Source organism: Mustela nivalis (genome assembly GCF_964662115.1).
Source record: "Mustela nivalis genome assembly, chromosome: 4".
Taxonomy (NCBI): Eukaryota; Metazoa; Chordata; class Mammalia; order Carnivora; family Mustelidae; genus Mustela; species Mustela nivalis.
In genome coordinates, this window is record NC_139023.1 from 88968971 (window position 1) to 88987291 (window position 18321).

Genomic DNA, 18321 nt, shown 5'->3' on the forward strand with positions numbered 1-18321 from the left:
GAATTGATAGATTAGGAAAGTAACCTGAGAGGGGGCTGAAGAGTTAGGCAGACTTTAATTTTTCTTTCTTTTTTTTTCCAGTATACATATTAAAACAAAACTAGTAAACAAAACTCAAAAAGTACAGACCTGGTCTTCTAAACTTAATTGTTTCTTACTTTTCCTCACAAAGCACAAAAAAAGTAATAACTACTTCTTCTATACATGGAAAACATATATTCTGCAAGCCTTTTAAGCTCTAGAATCTCCAAAATTATACTAATAATTATTTGTATCTTCAGGTCATTTAAAAACTATATTACCATGAAACTGAAGGAAGTCTTTACTGAAGTGCTGAGTATTATAAAGATTCTCAGAAAGAGGACAATTTTTATCTGTAGTAAGGTGGGCATCATGCTCTAACAGTGTGATGCCAGAAGTCTGGCTTTAAGTTCCTGGTCGAAGGAGTGAAAAGATGGTGATTCAAACACACATACACACAGGTACAAGAGACTAAAGGAGGTAAGGAGAATATTTTAGGGTTAGTTGGCCTATTACCTATGGTTTACTCTTCAAACTGATCAAAGTCGGATACGTAACACTGTCATAAGCAGCATTCTAAGATGGCCACAAAATCCATGGCCTCTAAGGAGCACATTTTATACAACCTCCTCTGCTTGAGTGTGGTCAGCACCTGTGAATATGATGCGGTATCACTTCCCAGATTAAATTCATCAAAGGGGAAATTATCTGACAAGGTCTAACCTAATTAGACGAAGCCTTAAAAGGGATCTCCACGAAGTCGTGGGACCGGAAGTATGAGAAGGCCTGTGGAAGAACTACCTGGCAAACGCACAAGATTTGCTTCCGGCCAACAACTAGCAAACTGAGAACCTCAGTCCAAGAAACAAGGACATTAATCCTGCCAGCAACCAACGGGCTTGGAACACAACCCCAGATTTTAGATGAGATTCCACTTGCAGACACCTTTACTTCACCCTTGTGAGACTCAACGCAGAGCACTCAGCGGGATCAGAACAGCTCCTGATCTACACGGCTGAGATAATAAAAGGGCGCTGAACCATTAATTTGTGGGAATGTTATGCAGTAATAGAAAAATAAGACACGAAGGCGTTTCTCATATAACTAAATAGCATAATGTGTGTGGTACACAGTGTCTGAGACGTCATTTTACAAATAATTTTTCTAACTGCTTTAAGAATAAAATTGTTTCACAACTGACGTGAACATTAATGGTGCGCTTTAGTACTTCCCATCCTAACATGAAGTCATTGAGTTTGAGAGTCAAAATTCCCTGAAAAGCCCTTCAGTATACGTGGGTCTTTTGTATGAGGTGAACTTATTCCTGATCGGCCTCTGTGGGTGCAGCGTGCGCGGGGTACACCCCGCACAAGTCTGACTGCCCTTTGCAGCCCCTGCCGCTCCAGACTGCCTCACTGCGGGACTGAGGGGGAAAAGGCTGAGACCAGGACCGACACAGGACAAAAAAGCGCCGCGGCTCGTCCCTTTAAGCATAACTCAATTTCTCAAGAAAAGCCGCGCTCCCATACAGTAATCAGGCCCTCTAAAGCGGTGGCTTGGCTACCGCGCACGCGGCTTCTTGACTGACTCCCAAAGCATCTAGCAAGTTTCAATCGCCGGCTAGGGATCACTGAGGCCACTTAAGATGCAGCTGACGGACAGTTTGTATCACTTTGAAAACAGCTTTGAAACAAACAAATTGGGCTCCCTGGTCGCTCACTCCGCACGCTTACGGAGCGGCCACTAAAGTCAGGTTTCCGCGTCTCCTTCCCACAGCGTCGTCTACCAGACCACAACTCTTAAGTGCTCAAGCAGGACTCTCCGGAGCGGGACGACCAGGAACGCCGTGAACACGCCCACCCACTGCGCCTGCGTGAGGGGCCTGCTCTGTCAGGCGCACAGAGGACCTGCAGGACCCGCCGCGTGGGGCGGCGCCTAGAGGCTCGTCGCGCCTGCGCGGAGGGCCCGACGGCGCGCTGCGTCGTTACTTTTGAAACGAGTGGCGGGGAATTGGTGTGTACATCTCTGCTGCCGCTCTCTGCCGGGTGGAAGCTCACTCCTTCGCCTGTAGGACCGGCCATGGCGCTGCAGCTTTCCCGGGAGCAAGGCATTACCCTGCGCGGGAGCGCCGAAATCGTAGCTGAGTTCTTCTGTAAGTTCTCCTCGCGCAGGCCGGAGGGCGGGGAGAACTGAGACCAGGCCGCCGGGTAGGCCCGTGGCTCTGCCACGGAGGCGGGGGGGGAAGCGGTGGGGGGTGGGGGGCCCCCGAGATGCCTCCCGTTAAGCTCTGTCTGCCTCCGCCTCCTGCCTGGCGGGAGAATCTAGGAAGAAGCGTATGCAGGCGCCGCCCCCGGACGCGTTGCTAATGGTGGAGCAGGAGGCCTAGGTGCAGCTGAGGCCTGCCTCGCGGCATAGCCCCTCCACCTGCAGCGTCGCTTTAAACTGCAGAGCCTCCGCACTTCCCACCACCGCCCCCAACCCCGGCCTCCGCGACTTAAGGCGGAGTACAGCCGGGTGGGGCCCATTTATATTTTTGACAACCCCTCAGCCGCGTTTTGATTCCGGTATTGGAGGTGATGGAGATTTAGGAAACGCTGTTTTGGACTAGGCCACTTGTACCTTCAGATAGACTCTGGCAGGACTTGTGAGGAGAAAGGCGGGGTAAAGAGGAAAGCTTGCTGAGAGCATTGGAGGGAGCAGTTAATTAGTTGCTAACTCAGATGCAGAAGCCTATTGTGACCCCCTCGAACCCCATAATCTGAAGTGGGACTTGGATTACAGTGAGCTGTAGTACTACTTCGACAGTAGATAAATGCATTTTGAGGTTTTTCTTTTATTGCCACAGAAATGTAGGTATCATATTCTCTTACTTAGAAGCAAGATTTTAAGGATGTTTAATGCCACCTTTTACCTACTGTGCTTTCAACAAGATGCCCCCAAACACATGTTTAGGCATTTACAGTTTTATACCATTAATGAAACGGCAGCCACATCTGAAAGTATTTTATTTTCCAGAGTGACAATGTGATAATGACTTTTCTTTAACATTCCTGTTGTTTTCAGCCTTTGGCATCAACAGCATTTTGTATCAGCGTGGCATATATCCATCTGAAACCTTTACTAGAGTGCAGAAATATGGACTCACCTTGCTTGTAACAACTGATCCTGAGCTCATAAAATACCTAAATAATGTGGTGGAACAACTGAAAGGTATTTAATTGTTGAAAACCATTTTGAGTTTTGCAGGCCTTTTAGGACTGTGTTTTTTCTAGCATCTTGGTGGTCATTTTTCAGCTCTGTACAAAGGTGTAAAACGCTACAATCCCAAATACAGTGATTCTTAATGGGAAGGAAACAGATAATACATAAATTGAAAGAAAGTCCACCCTTCCCATACTGCATTGGGTTAAGCCTCTGCCTTTGGCTCAAGTCATGATCTCAGGGTCCTGGGATTGAGCAGGGAGTCTGCTTCCTCCTCTCTCTCTGCCTGCCTCTCTGCCTACTTTTGATATCTCTCTCTCTCTATCTCTCTCTCTCTGTGTCAAATAATAAAATCTTTAAAAAAAAAAAGACTGCACTGAGGATATTTCACCTCAGGTGTATGCAGACATTCCTTTACAATTTCGCCCTTTTATTTTAGTTAAAATGAGGAATTACTCTTCTTAGGCAAATTGTTCAGTATATTTGAATCTCCATCCCTCTTGCCTTTTTAAGGACTTCAGTTCTCTGGTATTTTTGACTTCTTTGTTTTGAGTTATTTTCATTGGTTTCATCTGTCTTCAGTTTTAAAAGAAAAAAATGTCCACGCATCCCAATCCTTAAGTTGCTACCCAGTCTCCTTTTCAGAGCTAAATTGAGAAAAAGTTGATATGTCAAAGGGTAAGCAAAGCTGACAGCCCATATCCAGCAAGTGGCCTATTTTTGTACTGCCTGCAAACTAAAAATGTTTTCAGATTATTAAAGGGCTCTTTTTTTCTTAAGACTCTGCAACAGAGACCTAGGTGGCCCACAAGCCCTAAATATTATAAAATTGTTTTTATGTCTTAAAAAAAAAAACCTGCAGACTCCTGAGCATACTATCCCAATTTCCAAGATTAATTCAGGCCTCATCCTGAGGCCCTTTTCTTACTATAATCTCTCTCTAGATGATCTATGACATGTATATAGCTTCAGCAACAGCCTTTGTGTAGTTGACTCACAAGCATACATCCAGCCCAGTTCTATTGTGCTCATAGATTTAGTGGCTCCCTTGATAGCTTCACGTGGCTATTTCAGTGATACTTGAAAACTAACCTTAAGGGGCTTCTGGCTGGCTCAGTCAGTGGAGCATGCAACTCTTGATATTGGGGTTATAAGTTCCAGACCCATGTCGGGTGTGGAGATTACTTAAAATCTTAAAAACTTAAGCATCCTCTCCAGTTTGCAGTCTATTTCTCAGTGAATGGATCAACCATCCAACTAATGTTATAAACCAGAAAGCTGGGAGCTATCCCTGAGTCTTTCCCCTTCCTTTCTCATAAGTAATCAGTAAATCTTAACAGTTTTAACCATGAAATCTCTTGAATCTATCTACTGATCCATCTCTACTAGTTTATCCTGTAAGCCTTGTTTCCTCTTGCTTGAATTGCTAATTAATAAATGTCCTGCATCTTCCCTTGGATTAGGGTGTACTGCATGTTCACTACTCTGTCTTCAGCACTCAGTACTATACATCTGGTATAAGTATTGAGAATTCGAAAACCAGAGCTAGGTTATTGTGGGACAGGTTTTCGGTACAGGTTGGCAGAGTTCCAAAATACCTAGTGGTAGGAATTTGCTGAGGATAGAAAGTGAGACCTGGGAAGAGAGTTGTTTTGTAATGCAGTGAACCAAAAAAGATGCCTTGTTATGTATTGCAGATTGGTTATACAAGTGTTCAGTTCAGAAACTGGTGGTAGTCATCTCAAATATTGAAAGTGGTGAGGTCCTTGAAAGGTGGCAATTTGATATTGAGTGTGACAAGACTGCGAAAGATGATAGGTAAGTATGAAGTAAATTGCTTCCACTTTAATAGATTCTTTCCAAAACTGTTTTCTTTTATAAATGATTTCTAATTATATTGAACTAGTTTCATGTAAGGTCGTTTGTTTCTAAGTATATTAGATTTGATCTTTAATCTCCTGTGGAGAAGGATTGAGCTCACAAAAGAATTATGGCTATCTTGGAGTTTTAACATAATTGCCCATAGGCTAAATCCATAAATTTCAAACTTCAGTTATTTATGGTGCTATACATACAGCTACACATGGTATCTATCCTAGGTGGGCCACTTCATGAATTTTGAAAGGTACTTTTAACCATGAATTATTATCCTAAACTTTTCCCCAGCTTACTGTATTTCATTTAATGCTACAAACTTCCTTAGACATTTCTTAAACTGAAATTTTTAGATCCTCTGGATGGGACATGCCCATCATTATATGCTAATTTCTAGCCTGTCCTAGGCATGCTTACCTGTAAACTGTCTCTCATAATGTAATGAAGTTTGCTCCTGAAGTCGTCTTTAGTCTATTTTAGAAAATGTTTAATTATAAAAATAACTCCATACATAATTAACATATTTGAGGCAATAGGATATTAGACATTTAGGCATTACTAAAAATGCCAAATGATTATACTGATTAAGTATTTTAAATACTACTTGTTATCTTTAAGACATGCTGAAGTTTTCTTGACTTGAAGCACTTGGCAGCTTTTCTAGTCCTCTGTTATTTAATGACCTGATACTAAGATCAACCCTAAAAAATCATTGGAAGGGTAAATGAAACAATAGAGATACATATTGTGCCTACTATGTTTCTTAAGGACATATATTTATATTCATGTTAAAAAACTCATTTGAATGCATTACTTATTTGATTTTGAAAGCACTTAATCAGATAAATAATTTTACCAGTGTTTTAAATTACTTATTAAAAGTTAAAATGAATTAATTAATTTGGTTTCTTTGATAGTGCACCCAGAGAAAAGTCTCAGAAAGCTATACAAGATGAAATCCGTTCAGTGATCAGACAGATCACAGCTACGGTGACATTTCTGCCACTGCTGGAAGTTTCTTGTAAGTATTCTACAACTTCACATTGGCTTAAATTTGTTGTGGAAAAGACTAAGCTACTACTTTAAGAATTAACGCTTTTATTAAATTTTTTCTTAATTATCAATGTCATGTTACGTGAATTAGAAAAATCTTGTAAAGCTAAAGTAATGCTATTTGCATTTTATTTAGAAGTGCTAAAAAGGAAAGGAATGAAAGTATTCTACAGTAGTCACTCTTGAATATTTTGATGTAATTTCTTTTATTTTTATTTTTTACATATTTCTGTGTTTATAATTAAGACTTATAGCTGTAATTGTGTCTTTTCTGAGTTACTCCTTCATTCATCAGATATATCCTGAATACCTTCAATATGCCATATGCCATTCTGGGTACTGGGATATGGCAATCACAGTACCAAGTTGTTATCTTTTCTGTGGCTTAGATTCATGCTGTCTCATGATTAATGATACACTTCCTGCAAATATTTTTAGTGGTTTTTCTCTTTAAAAAAAAGAAAATCGAGTTTTTCATAAAATAAACTAAAAGGAGTACAGTATGTTTTGTACTAAAATTTCCACTGAGGAAAAGCAGTTAGGTAAAGAGATCGAACTAACCTAGCTTTTCTGACACTATAGGTGGTTCAAATGTGAAAGAGACAGGAAGGGCAGTTGTGGTTTTGAAAAAATAATTGTACTTTAATGATCTTATCCCCAATTTAGGTTCATTTGATCTACTGATTTATACAGACAAAGATTTGGTTGTTCCTGAAAAATGGGAAGAGTCGGGACCACAGTTTATTACCAATTCTGAGGAAGTCCGTCTTCGTTCATTCACTACTACAATCCACAAAGTAAATAGTATGGTGGCCTACAAAATTCCTGTCAATGACTGAGGATGAGATAAGGACAGTGATGGTACTTGTAATTCTCAGATGTGGTTTTCCTGAAACCAAGTCAACTATAGTTGATACATTTTGTTTTGTTGGTTAATTTTTAGGTGGGAAAACTTCTATTGAACTGTGTATAATTGTTCCATTTTTTGGTACCTGTATGACTTTATTTATACAGGGTTGACATAAATTATTGCACATTGTTCAAAAGGGAACTTGCAGATTACATCAGCACTGTTATGTCAATTCCTTTGAAGATGGTAACTGTAGATGGAAAACTATTGCTATAAAGCTAAATGCCTTTGGTCAAGTACCTTGACTCAGAATATAGGTTACAGAGATACTGCAATATAAAATACAACAAAAGAAGTCTCAATATTCACAGTCTTTATTTAGATCCTGAAATTATCTAATGATAATCTGTAAGTAATGAAATATTGTTCCTATTGGATACTTTTGCCATTTATTTCATTTGTATATTTTCCATATTGAAAACATTTCCAATTATTTGATTTTAATTTATATAACTTGAACCTACAAAGCTGTGTATATTGCCACTGTTTAAATTCCCGTGATACAGAACTCTTAAGAATTTTTTTATGTTTTACAAAATCAAGCTTTAAATAATGATGTAATAAAGTTAAAATATGTATGTTTTAAATTTGTCTTAACATATTTTTCTATTGGTGTAGTATTATCACAGTTAAATAGGATGGATTCAGTATAGCAAATAATATATTGGGCCCACCAGGGCCTACTAAAGTCTGAAGGTACTTTCAATTTATTGAACAAGCTTTGATTATACCCCTTTAATCTTATAACTGTGGACTTAAAATAAGCATCATTCTTTGTATAAAATAATACATGTCATTTGGAATTAATTTGTTTTAGCATACCTTGGCCTGTAGAACTTTTCTATACTCCTAGCCTCATTGCCAGCCTACTTTTCCTTATTTTTCCAAGGTCAGTTGAAGGCAAACTTCTAAAAAGACTCTTCTAGTCTCTGTTCTAAATCTTACCTCATTTTAAAATAATTATGTGCTTAGTATCAGACACTATACTAAGCTCTTTATATGTATTAACTCATTAATCTTCACTGTCAAGTAAAAACACTAGCCTGTATCCATTCAATCAAGAATTGCAAAGTGAGCAACTGTTAATGTGCTAAGTAATGGGATGAACGAAACAGAGTCCGGGCTTTTCTGAAGTTTGAGATAAGAAGGAGAGGAAAATACATGGCAAGCTACCAGAAAGTAACTGCACAGGTTTATCTCATATGTATTTGTCTTTGTTATTTCACCTGAATAATCTGATCTCTTTGATCCTGTTGCCTGCTTGTTAAGAATAAAGGGCAATTCTTCTCTCAGTACAAGACAAGTAGGTACCAATATTTGGTGATAGGTGTAATGAATGCTGTTGTTGTTGTCTCAAGCTCCTTGAGAATTGAAGCTATAATTGAGGTCCACCCACAAGTCTTTCTCAGAAATGGAAGTGATGTTGAATTAGGTAGTCAAGAATCTGGTTTTCCAGCATAAGATGTAGTACAAAGTGGACACTAATACTGAATACTGGGCTTTTCATAACCTCTCAACATGAAACATTAGGTTGAGAAGGAAAGCAGAAATGGAAAGTTAGTAAAAATATGAAGAGAGTTGAAAATCCTGAAACTACTTTTAGGATAAAAGTTTGAAATTCTTTTTAGAAAGAAATTCCAAGGTGCTTTTGGAAACACTGCCTCTGCTAAATGACCAGAAATAATGTGGTTCTTCCTCCAAAAAGCGTACTGGTAGAAACTTTCTTTTTTTTTTTTTTTTTTTGGTAGAAACTTTCTTAATATATCATTGATAATACTCAAATTTCTGTCATTTATGTTTTTATTCACCAAATTAAATGATTCTAATATTAATCACTTTTAATTTGTGATTTCTAACATTACTGACTTCTACTGACTTTTCCCCTGTATACATTTTATATCAATCAGGAAATATATTGAAGTTTAATAAGAGCCAAGCTATGAGCTTTATTGGTAAAACTCAGTTGGAAAAGCTTTGGCCTATGGCTCCAACTATACTTGTCTCACCCTCTTTCCTATACATTGAAGCTCACCTTAGGGAGATATTTAAACCAGCGGGTTCAAGAATTGTGAATGACTGATGAGCACTGGGTGTTATGTGTAAGTGATGAATCACTAAATTCTCCTGACACCAATATTACAGTATATGTTAATTAACTAGAATTTAAATAAAAATTTGGGAGGGAGAAAAAGCATGCATGACTTACTTCCACAACATGTTAAACCAGAGAAGCCAAGATTCCAAGAGCGTCTGATAGGCCTGGCCTGGACTCTGACTCAGTTTTGCTTACCATAGGTAGAGGAATGAAAACATGTTCCGATTGGGCCTGTCAAGGTCTGAAATAGAAATAGAAGGGACTGAACCACACTTGGTCTTCAGGATTCTTCTTGCAGTGTCATCAATTGGACAGAGAAGTCAAGCCTTCATGGGAATTTTACACAGAGGTATAAATGATCTCATGTATTAGTTGGGTTTTGCTTCATAGGAAACAACCATAGAATAACCATAAGCATTTTTTTTTTCCTGTTAAGTGTGGGTTATGTGGGGTTCTTGTCTTACCCTTAGCAAATCTGCAGGTCACATGTCTCATTCTACCATTGTAGGGGAAAAGGCTAGCCAGGACTCTTAAAACTTAGCTTCCATACTTTCACACTGACATTTTTGCCCACATTCCACTGATGGGGGCAAGTCTTGTGGCTAAACCAAACTTCAGTGTGGAAGGGAAGTGTACTCCTCCCACAGTTTGGAGGAAGATTATGTGAAAATGTGATGAAAATGATATTATAAGGAAGGAACAGAATAGCTATAATAATGCTACATTGTAACTTGTATTTTCCACCAGATGTCACTAATGCTGCATTATTCAAATTAAGGTGAACTTTTGAGTTGATAATATTCAGCTTTTCTTATTGGAAATTAACATTGGGGTTTCTGGCTACAAAAATAATAAAGAGATCAGAGGAGGAAAACAGGTTCTGCTATTGGCTAGGCACTTAACATGAATTATTTCATTTAAAGCTCATGCTTTAGTGCACAAGTAGAATTGCGGGATCAACAGGCATGCAAATTGCACCACAGTTTTTAGAGTTTAGATGGTCTCTTGTCCATGACCAAGGAAGATCCACGGGCTTCTCAGCAGGCTCATCAAAAGGAGTGTTTCTTCACGTGTTTCTTAATGGCTCTTACTTTTCCATCCTTTTAGCAATTGAGTGTCCAGAACCAATGGTTTTCATTTATCGTGCTTTACAAAACTCCCATGTTTCTTTGGGTGCATTTGTATTTACACTTAACACTCATATGACTTTCACCAATGAAGGATAGGAATCAAAGACAGGACTTAATCTTATAACTTATCTGTGTTGTTCAAAGAATAAAGTGCATTTGTGAGCAGTTGTGAAACACTTCCCACCAGTCAAACGAATTGTTCATTAAGTAACCTCAGTCACTCTTTAGGGAATTAATTTTTGGCTAAGATAAATAATTTGTTTATTTTTTTTTAAAGATTTTATTTATTCATTCGACAGAGAGAGATCACAAGTAGGCAGAGAGGCAGGCAGAGAGAGAGAGAGAGAGAGAGGAGGAAGCAGGCTCTCCATTGAGTAGAGAGCCCGATGTGGGACTCGATCCCAGAACCCTGAGATCATGACCTGAGCCGAAGGCAGAGGCTTAACCCACTGAGCCACCCAGGTGCCCAATAATTTATTTTTTTATTAAATATATGAAATTAGATTTTAAGTTACTTTGTTCAGTGTAACCATGATAAAAATTTGTATTGGAATAACTGTCGAATAGAAATGCTGCTAAATTTCAAATTTTATTAGCTACATTTTCTAAGAACAGATCTTTAAAGATCTTTCCATTCTTCATGAACATGGCTTTGAAAGCCAGCAGTATTAACTGATGCTTATTAAAAAAAATCTAGTTGAGAAAGCTACTTAATCTTCATTAGAGTTGACAGTCCTGTTCCAATCTGGCAAAAACACTGTAGCCTTAGCAACAAAACTATTAGAAAAGGCCTAGAGAGAAAAATGTCAAGAGTTGACCCTCTGATTACACAAGTCAGTTTATGTTACCATTTCACCTATTTTTGTGCTCTTACCATTTGATCTATTTTTATACTAGAGAAACATAATTTCATTTATTTGTATAAATTCCATTTTCATCTGCGTTTATCTGCACCATTTTGCTATGCAGCTTGTTTGCACAAAGGAACACATCAGATCAAAATCTTTATTGTTTTGGCATTTTATCTGTGCTAAAAAAGGCCTCTGAATATAAGCATGACCACTCATGCTCCACTTCCATGCAAGGGAAAGATCCCAAACTCTTAAAAGCTATCTAGATATGGACATGCCCAGTGGATACCTAGACATGGATCTGAATTTCTTTCTGAATGGCAGTCTTACTGACACATTTTCTTTGATCCTCATAACAACCCTAAAATGAGAGTTTTACCCATGTAAAACCTGAGATTCAGGGAGGCTAGGTAATTTGCCCAACTTTAAACATCCAGAATCTGTCCCCAGCCTGACCACAAGGCCAATATTCTTCCTATTATATCTCATCGCTTCTCAGAGATTAGGGAACAAAGGAGGGTGCCCCTGCTCCAGTGCACAGACTCAGCCAAAAAGACTAGACTGCTCCTTGATTGTAACCCCAAGTTGGGGAAGGAGAACTCAACAATATTAAGTACCAAGTTGTGTTAATCCTTTAAAAAATACTTTTTCCATAACAAGCGGTCATTAATTGTTTATATACACAGTATTTTGCTTGTTTTTCTAACTATGTGCTGTGTTGGAATTCAACCAGTTCGAGAAATAGAGGAGACAGAAGGCAGTTGAGATGTATGTTCTCATCCAAATCATGGATTTCCCTAGCCAAGCTGGGTGGAGTGAGGCTTAGGCCTCAAGCAGAAACAGGGTTTGCTACTACACCTCTGGAAATGAGCTGGGGAATGGCCAGGCAACTATAGGCATCCTCACTCAAGCCCACTCCAACATGGGAGTAAGAAGCCCTGCGTGCTGAATGCCAACGACACAATAAGAAAGCACTTTACCAAGCTCCTGTAAATCTTAGAAAGATCTTTTCTGTGTTGCTTGGGATGGTGGGAGAGCCCAAAATATCTCTCCCAATACCACCTCTGTCATCAGGATCAGAGAGGAAACCTGGAGAATAAGGTACATCCCTCCCAACATTTGCCAGCTTTTTGAACTTTTTAGTATATTACACTGTTTGTTCCACTGGCGTCACGTGAGTTGCTGTAGGTAGCATGTTCACAGGCATTTTTTTTTTTTAAATAATTTTAGTCATGTATTTTAATCTGTATTTGGAAAAATGTATAACACATTTTAACACATTACCATGCACAAGATTATGAAGTCCACACTGAATACTTAAAGAAAAACATTTCAATGTTTGTATGGATGGTGCAGACGTAGACAAGGCGTGACGGCCGCGCACACATGATGGAAGGCTGCAGAACAGTGCTGTAACCCATCGTGTTCCAGCATGGTGGGGGGCAGGAACAGGGCAGCCGCCCCCCTCAAAGGAGCTGAGCATGCTCACGGTGCTGCTGCACTCACTCCTAAACTCTGCTTCTCCCTATGGAGTCCTGGAACTGCTGGAGGGCATCTTGCTTTCTGCCACAAAAGACTCTGTCAAGCACTATGAGTCAGACAGAACTCCATGCAGCAGCCTAAGCTGAAAGTTCACTCTTCTATTTCTTGGGACAAAATATGTCCAGTCACATTATCCAAAGTGGCTCACCAGACTTTATGAAATGAACACAGAGACTGTATCCACATTAAAATGTCCCAAATTTGATCAATATGAAACTCTTTTATGACTCAACTTCCCCTCAGACTAAATCCCTTCACAAATAAAAACCCATAGAAAGTCCAAATGACTTCATTCTCAGTTGGTTCAGTGTCAGCCAGAGGCTTTTACTCAGAGCCTGGGTTCCTAAGGCTGCAGCCATGTCCTGGGATTTCACAGAAATGGGTGTAGCTTCTTTAGCCTCTTCAAAGTTAGTTCAACTCTCTAATTAGTTCTAGTCTCCTAGGGGTCAACAGTCACAAAAGAAACCGCATCTTCACTATAGAAGTTGTCACAAACAAAACTGGTCCTCCAGTTCAGTGAATAGGTAATGTCATTTGACACTGCTGTTCTCAGCCAAAGAGCAAGGCAGGTAACGTAGCTCTCCCTACGTTGGAGACAACGGAGGACCTGAAACTGTTGGGTTTCATCCCATGACAAGCCAGCCAGCGGCACCAGTGTTGAGTACACAGCTTCTCTAAGTCCGTATTCTCTGAACAGACGGTGCCCAGCAACAGTTGGGTTTCTATCTTTAATACATGTGTGTATTTCTTTGTTTTTGTTGTTACCGTTTTGTTTGGATGACATGTATGGGACCCTCCCATATGTATTGCCTACTTTCTCTCAGAGAGTGACCCTTGAGACATCAATGCCTTCTTCAAAATTTAGATATTCTGGTTTCTTCATGTTTTTGTGTCTCGTGTCTCATGCTTTTGGCACTTGGGTGCAAGATGGTGGTCTAGAGAAAGCATTTACTCCCAAACTCCTCCAAGTGTGTTCTCTCCAGAACAGTGGAGTAAAGTACACTCTCCCCTGTGAATGCATGAGGGATGGGGTAATGAATGTCATCCTACTCCCTTAGCACAATGTTTAACTTCGTCATATACCACATTTTATTTATTCTGAGAATAGTAATTGTCATCAATCTTCCATAGACTTTTCATTCCTACCTGGGCAGGTTGAGTTGGACCTGGCTCGTAAGCGGTTGTCCAGAACCAAGTTTCTAAGAAAATAAAATACCACGATCACAGTAAGAGCCAATGAGTCAGGATTGTTCTTTGTCAAGAAGTAACAGAAAGTTAACAAAGTTTAGCAAGACTTTTAGAAGATTCTAGGGATCACAGATTAAAGTAGTCAAAAGTTAGTATTCCAAAGAGTTGGGCCATTGAAAAGATAGAAGACAAGCACAAACAAAAAAGATTCCAAACTTAAATTCAGTGCAGAAATTTTCTGTTCTTTCACTCCTTCCTGTCTCAGTAGGATCTGACGACTCATGTAAGGAGAGGGACTGCAGCTGGATAGGAAGTGAAGCCAAGAGCTGCAGCTGCAAAAAGTTTTTTTTTTCTTTTAACTTTTATGGTGTAAAATTAATACATACACACATTTTTAAAAATCAAGCAGTACAGAGTGGTACCAAATGAAAAGTAAATTCTCTGCCTGGACTTGTTCCCTGACTTATCATTTCCAGCTCCCTATTTTTAAATATTTTCTGTTTTGCTGGTGGTTATCACAATACCTCTGAAACCTATGTTAATACTTCCATTTCTTGCTTTATCAGTTTTAAATAGCATCTACTGAAAGATGAGAAATTTATTTCTTTTATCCATCCACTTCTACACTTTCCAGTTACATTGCTTTGGTTTTTCTCATGATTATCATTTTAAAGTGTAGCTTAAGTCTGTATTTTTTGGACAGTATATTTTGATTTTTTGCTGTAAAACTAAGTAGGTGAAAAAAATCTGTGACATTATCTTTCACATCTCTCTGCTGCCTTAATATTCAGACTTCCTTTTTTTATATATTATCAATGTTAATATTAGATTCTCTTTTATAGTTATTGTCTTCCAAGTTTTGTTTATATGTTGATTCTGTTAATATTAGATTCTCTTTTATAGTTGTTGTCTTCCAAGTTTTGTTTATATGTTGATTCTACCGATTAAAATAGCATTTCCATTATTCCAATTATTAAATTACTCCTTACCGAAGGACAAAATAGCTCAACTTAATGGAGAAAGAAAGGGTAATCTTTTGTCATTAAAACTGAAAGATGAATGTTCCAAGTGTCAAGTTCAAATGGGATTATTTAAATTCAATCTTCAAGACTTTCTATTAAATTTAATTTGGCCGATGTTACCTTTAATTTCCCAGAAATCTTTCTTTATCTTTATTCTTATTTCATAGCCACCCATTCTTTGCCTTCTTGACTCTGAAGATGTTAGTTGGTTTTGTTTTCTTAATCAGTTTTTTTTTTTTCTCTCCTGTTCTCTTACTTGTTTTTTTTTTCAGGATTCAACTGTTATAATATCTGTTCTAATTGGATCTTCTCATCTTTGTTTTTCACTTACTCTTAATTTTACAGCCCCCCCCCCCCCATATACATGAATGATGAGAAAGGTTGACCAGTATTGGTAGTAAGATTTGCCACTCTGGTATTAGACCTCTTTCTTGAATGAAAAGATGGATGGCAGGGTTTATGTGCATATAAGCTAGTAGTACTATTTTGGGGTACATTTAGGTATTTTGTTCACCATTTACTTTTTGAAAATTGACTTTTAAAAATATTACATTAGGGGCGCCTGGGTGGCTCAGTGGGTTAAGCCTCTGCCTTCGGCTCAGGTCATGATCTCAGGGTCCTGGGATCTATCCCTGCATTGGGCTCTCTGCTCAGCAGGGAGCCTGCTTCCTCCTCTCTCTCTACCTGCCTCTCTATCTACTTGTGATCTCTCTCTATATATCAAATAAATAAAATCTTTAAAAAATTACATTAAAATATCATATCTTATTTACTTAGTTTTTTGGTGCATCTCCAATTTTTTGTGCCTGGTTTCACTCACGGTAGTGTCTGCTTTGGGCCAAGGGCCTGAAAGGTTAAATGTATTTCCAGTATGGTCAGTAGAGGGCAGCAAAGGGTAGTAGAGTGAGCGCTCACTGCCAAGGCCTGGGCATATATTTTTCCCTCTCTTTAAAGAGATAAAAATCAATTCATGGTAGGAGAAAGTCCAGAGTGCCAGACTCAGGAGAGAAATTACTCATAGGGATACCGATCCAGGATGGGGATCAAGCTGAGGAAGTACAATTTACAGCCTGGTATCTATCATAGGGATGTGAACCACTAGACATCAGGATGGGAATCATTAGACTTTCACAGTCCTGACTCCTACTCCCCGCCTATCTAAAGCCTAAGATCTGGATTTGTAAAATAACAGGAGTCTCCTGTCCACTTTGGGAGCTGATGCAAACTTCCTATCTGAGAGTTAGGACATGGAACCAGCAGCGGCTTAGGATTCCACAACCAGCCATTTCAGGGAGGAGAAACAGAGTGGGATATGGGCACCATATACAAACACTGACAGTTGGTAAAAACACTCACATTTGTCAATTAAATAACATGGGAACCGACCTAAATGGGATGTGGCTTAAAATATATTTTCTTTCCTCCCCCAGAAGGGAAACATTGTTTAGGTGAGGAAAAACTATATGACTTTGAAATTTGACATATTTGACTCTACAGATATCAGGTATGTTGTTCTCAGTTACTTAACTTTACTAAGCTTCAGTTTCTCCATCTATAAAATGGAAATAATGATCCTTACCTCACAAATCTGCTGCAAGGAAATGAGATGATACCCATAAACTGCCTGGCAAAGAACTTGGCAATTTGTTGTTACTCAATCGGCATTACTACCTGTTCTCTTTCTCTGCCTTTAGTCTTGGGGAAATGCCCATGATATTGTTGCTATTTTTGAATAAAAAGTCTCATTGTCTCCTATAAGCATAACTAAATTATTTGAAGGATTACTCTGTGTGGTATCATTCTAACATTTCTGCAGTATAATCTCATTTAATTTGCATAACAAACCCAGGTGCTTTTATCATTGGCATCTTGAGTTTATAGATGAGCACATCCAGGCTTTAGAAGTGTAACTGGTTTACCCAGTGACATGTAGATAATAAATCATGAGCAAGGATTACAACTAGGTAATTGGATTCTAGAGCTCATGCTCCTGACACTAAAGAATGTTTTCCAGTATGCACACTTAATCAAAGATTTAACATTTTAAGGGAAGAAATCAAAGAAGAAATTAAAAAATACATGGAGACAAATGAAAATGAAAACACAGCAGTCCCAAAACTTTGGAATCCAGCAAAAGACTTTGGAATCCAGCCAAAGCTGTTCTACAAGGGAAGTTTATAGCAATCCAGGCCTACCTCAGGAAGCAAGAAAAATATCAAATAAACAACCTAAACTCACATCTACAGAAGCTAAATAAAAAAGAACAAACAAAACCCCAAACCAGCAGAAGAAAAATAATAAAGATTAGAGAAGAAATAAATGAAATAGAAACTTAGGGGCAAAATAGAGCAGATCAATGAAACCAGGAGCTGGGTTTTTTTAAAAAATATCAACCATATTGATGAAACTTTAGCCAGACTCATTAGAGAGAGAGAGAGAGAGCATGATGGGAGCGTTGGGGGTGGGGGGACTCAAATAAAAGAGATCAGAAGTGAAAAGGAGAAATGACAACCAAAACTACAGAAATAGGAAGGATTTTAAGAGTATTATGAAAAATTGTATGCAAACAAATTGGACAAGTAGAAGAAATAGATAAATTCCTAGAAACATATAACCTCCCAGAACTGAATCAGGAAGAAATAGAAAACTTGAACAGACCTATTACCAGCAATGAAATTAAATCAATAATCAAAACACTCCCAACAAACAGAAGTCCAGGACTTGATGGCTTCACAGGTGAATTTTAGCAAGCATTAAAGAAGAGTTAATGCCTATTCTCAAACCAATTCAAAAAACAGAAGAAAAGCTTCCAAATTCATCCTATGAGGCCACCATTACCCTGACACCAAAACCAGATAGAAACACTAAAAAAAAAAAAGAGAGAGAGAGAGAGAGAGAGAGAGAACTACAGGCCAGTATCTCTGATGAACATAGATGCAAAAATCCTCAACAAAATATTAGCCAACCAAATCCAACAATACATTAAAAAATCATTCACCATGACCAAGTGGCATTTATTCCTAGGATGCAAACATGATTCATTTTCACAAATCAATTAACGTCATACATCACATCAACAAGAGAAAAACACATGATCATTTTAATAAATGCATAAAAGCATTTGACAAAGTACAACATCCATTCATGATAAAAATGCTAACAAAGTAGTTTTAGAAGGAACATACCTCAACATAATAAAGATCATATAAAAATCTATGACAAATATACTCAATGGTGAGATACTAAGAGCTTTTCCCCAAGATCAGGAACAAGACAAGGATGTCCACTCTCACTTCTTTTATTCAGCATAGTACTGGAAGTCCTAGCCCCAGCAATCAGAAAAGAAGAAGAGATAAGCAAAATCCAAATGGGTAAGGAAGAAGTAAAACTTTCATTATTTGCAGGTGACACGATACTATATATAGAAAACCCT

At 38.5% G+C, this 18321-nt stretch overlaps 1 protein-coding gene across 1 annotated transcript; it reads left to right on the forward strand.

The window, feature by feature from the left end:
- The first annotated feature begins 1874 nt into the window (after nt 1-1874).
- On the forward strand, nt 1875-7647 carry MAD2L1 (mitotic arrest deficient 2 like 1). Its single transcript, XM_082728163.1, has 5 exons — nt 1875-2173; nt 3085-3231; nt 4920-5040; nt 6015-6118; nt 6817-7647. The coding sequence occupies exons 1-5, from the start codon at nt 2101-2103 to the stop codon at nt 6987-6989; spliced, it is 618 nt and encodes a 205-aa protein (XP_082584289.1). The 5' UTR covers nt 1875-2100; the 3' UTR covers nt 6990-7647.
- The last annotated feature ends 10674 nt before the right edge of the window (nt 7648-18321 follow it).

Bases quoted from the DNA above. Each gene is read 5' to 3' on its own strand.
- MAD2L1 (XM_082728163.1), top strand. From the start codon at position 2,101: ATGGCGCTGCAGCTTTCCCGGGAGCAAGGCATTACCCTGCGCGGGAGC. The intron at 2,174-3,084 runs GTAAGTTCTCCT...TGTTGTTTTCAG, and splicing joins AATCGTAGCTGAGTTCTTCT to CCTTTGGCATCAACAGCATT. The intron at 3,232-4,919 runs GTATTTAATTGT...TATGTATTGCAG, and splicing joins TGTGGTGGAACAACTGAAAG to ATTGGTTATACAAGTGTTCA.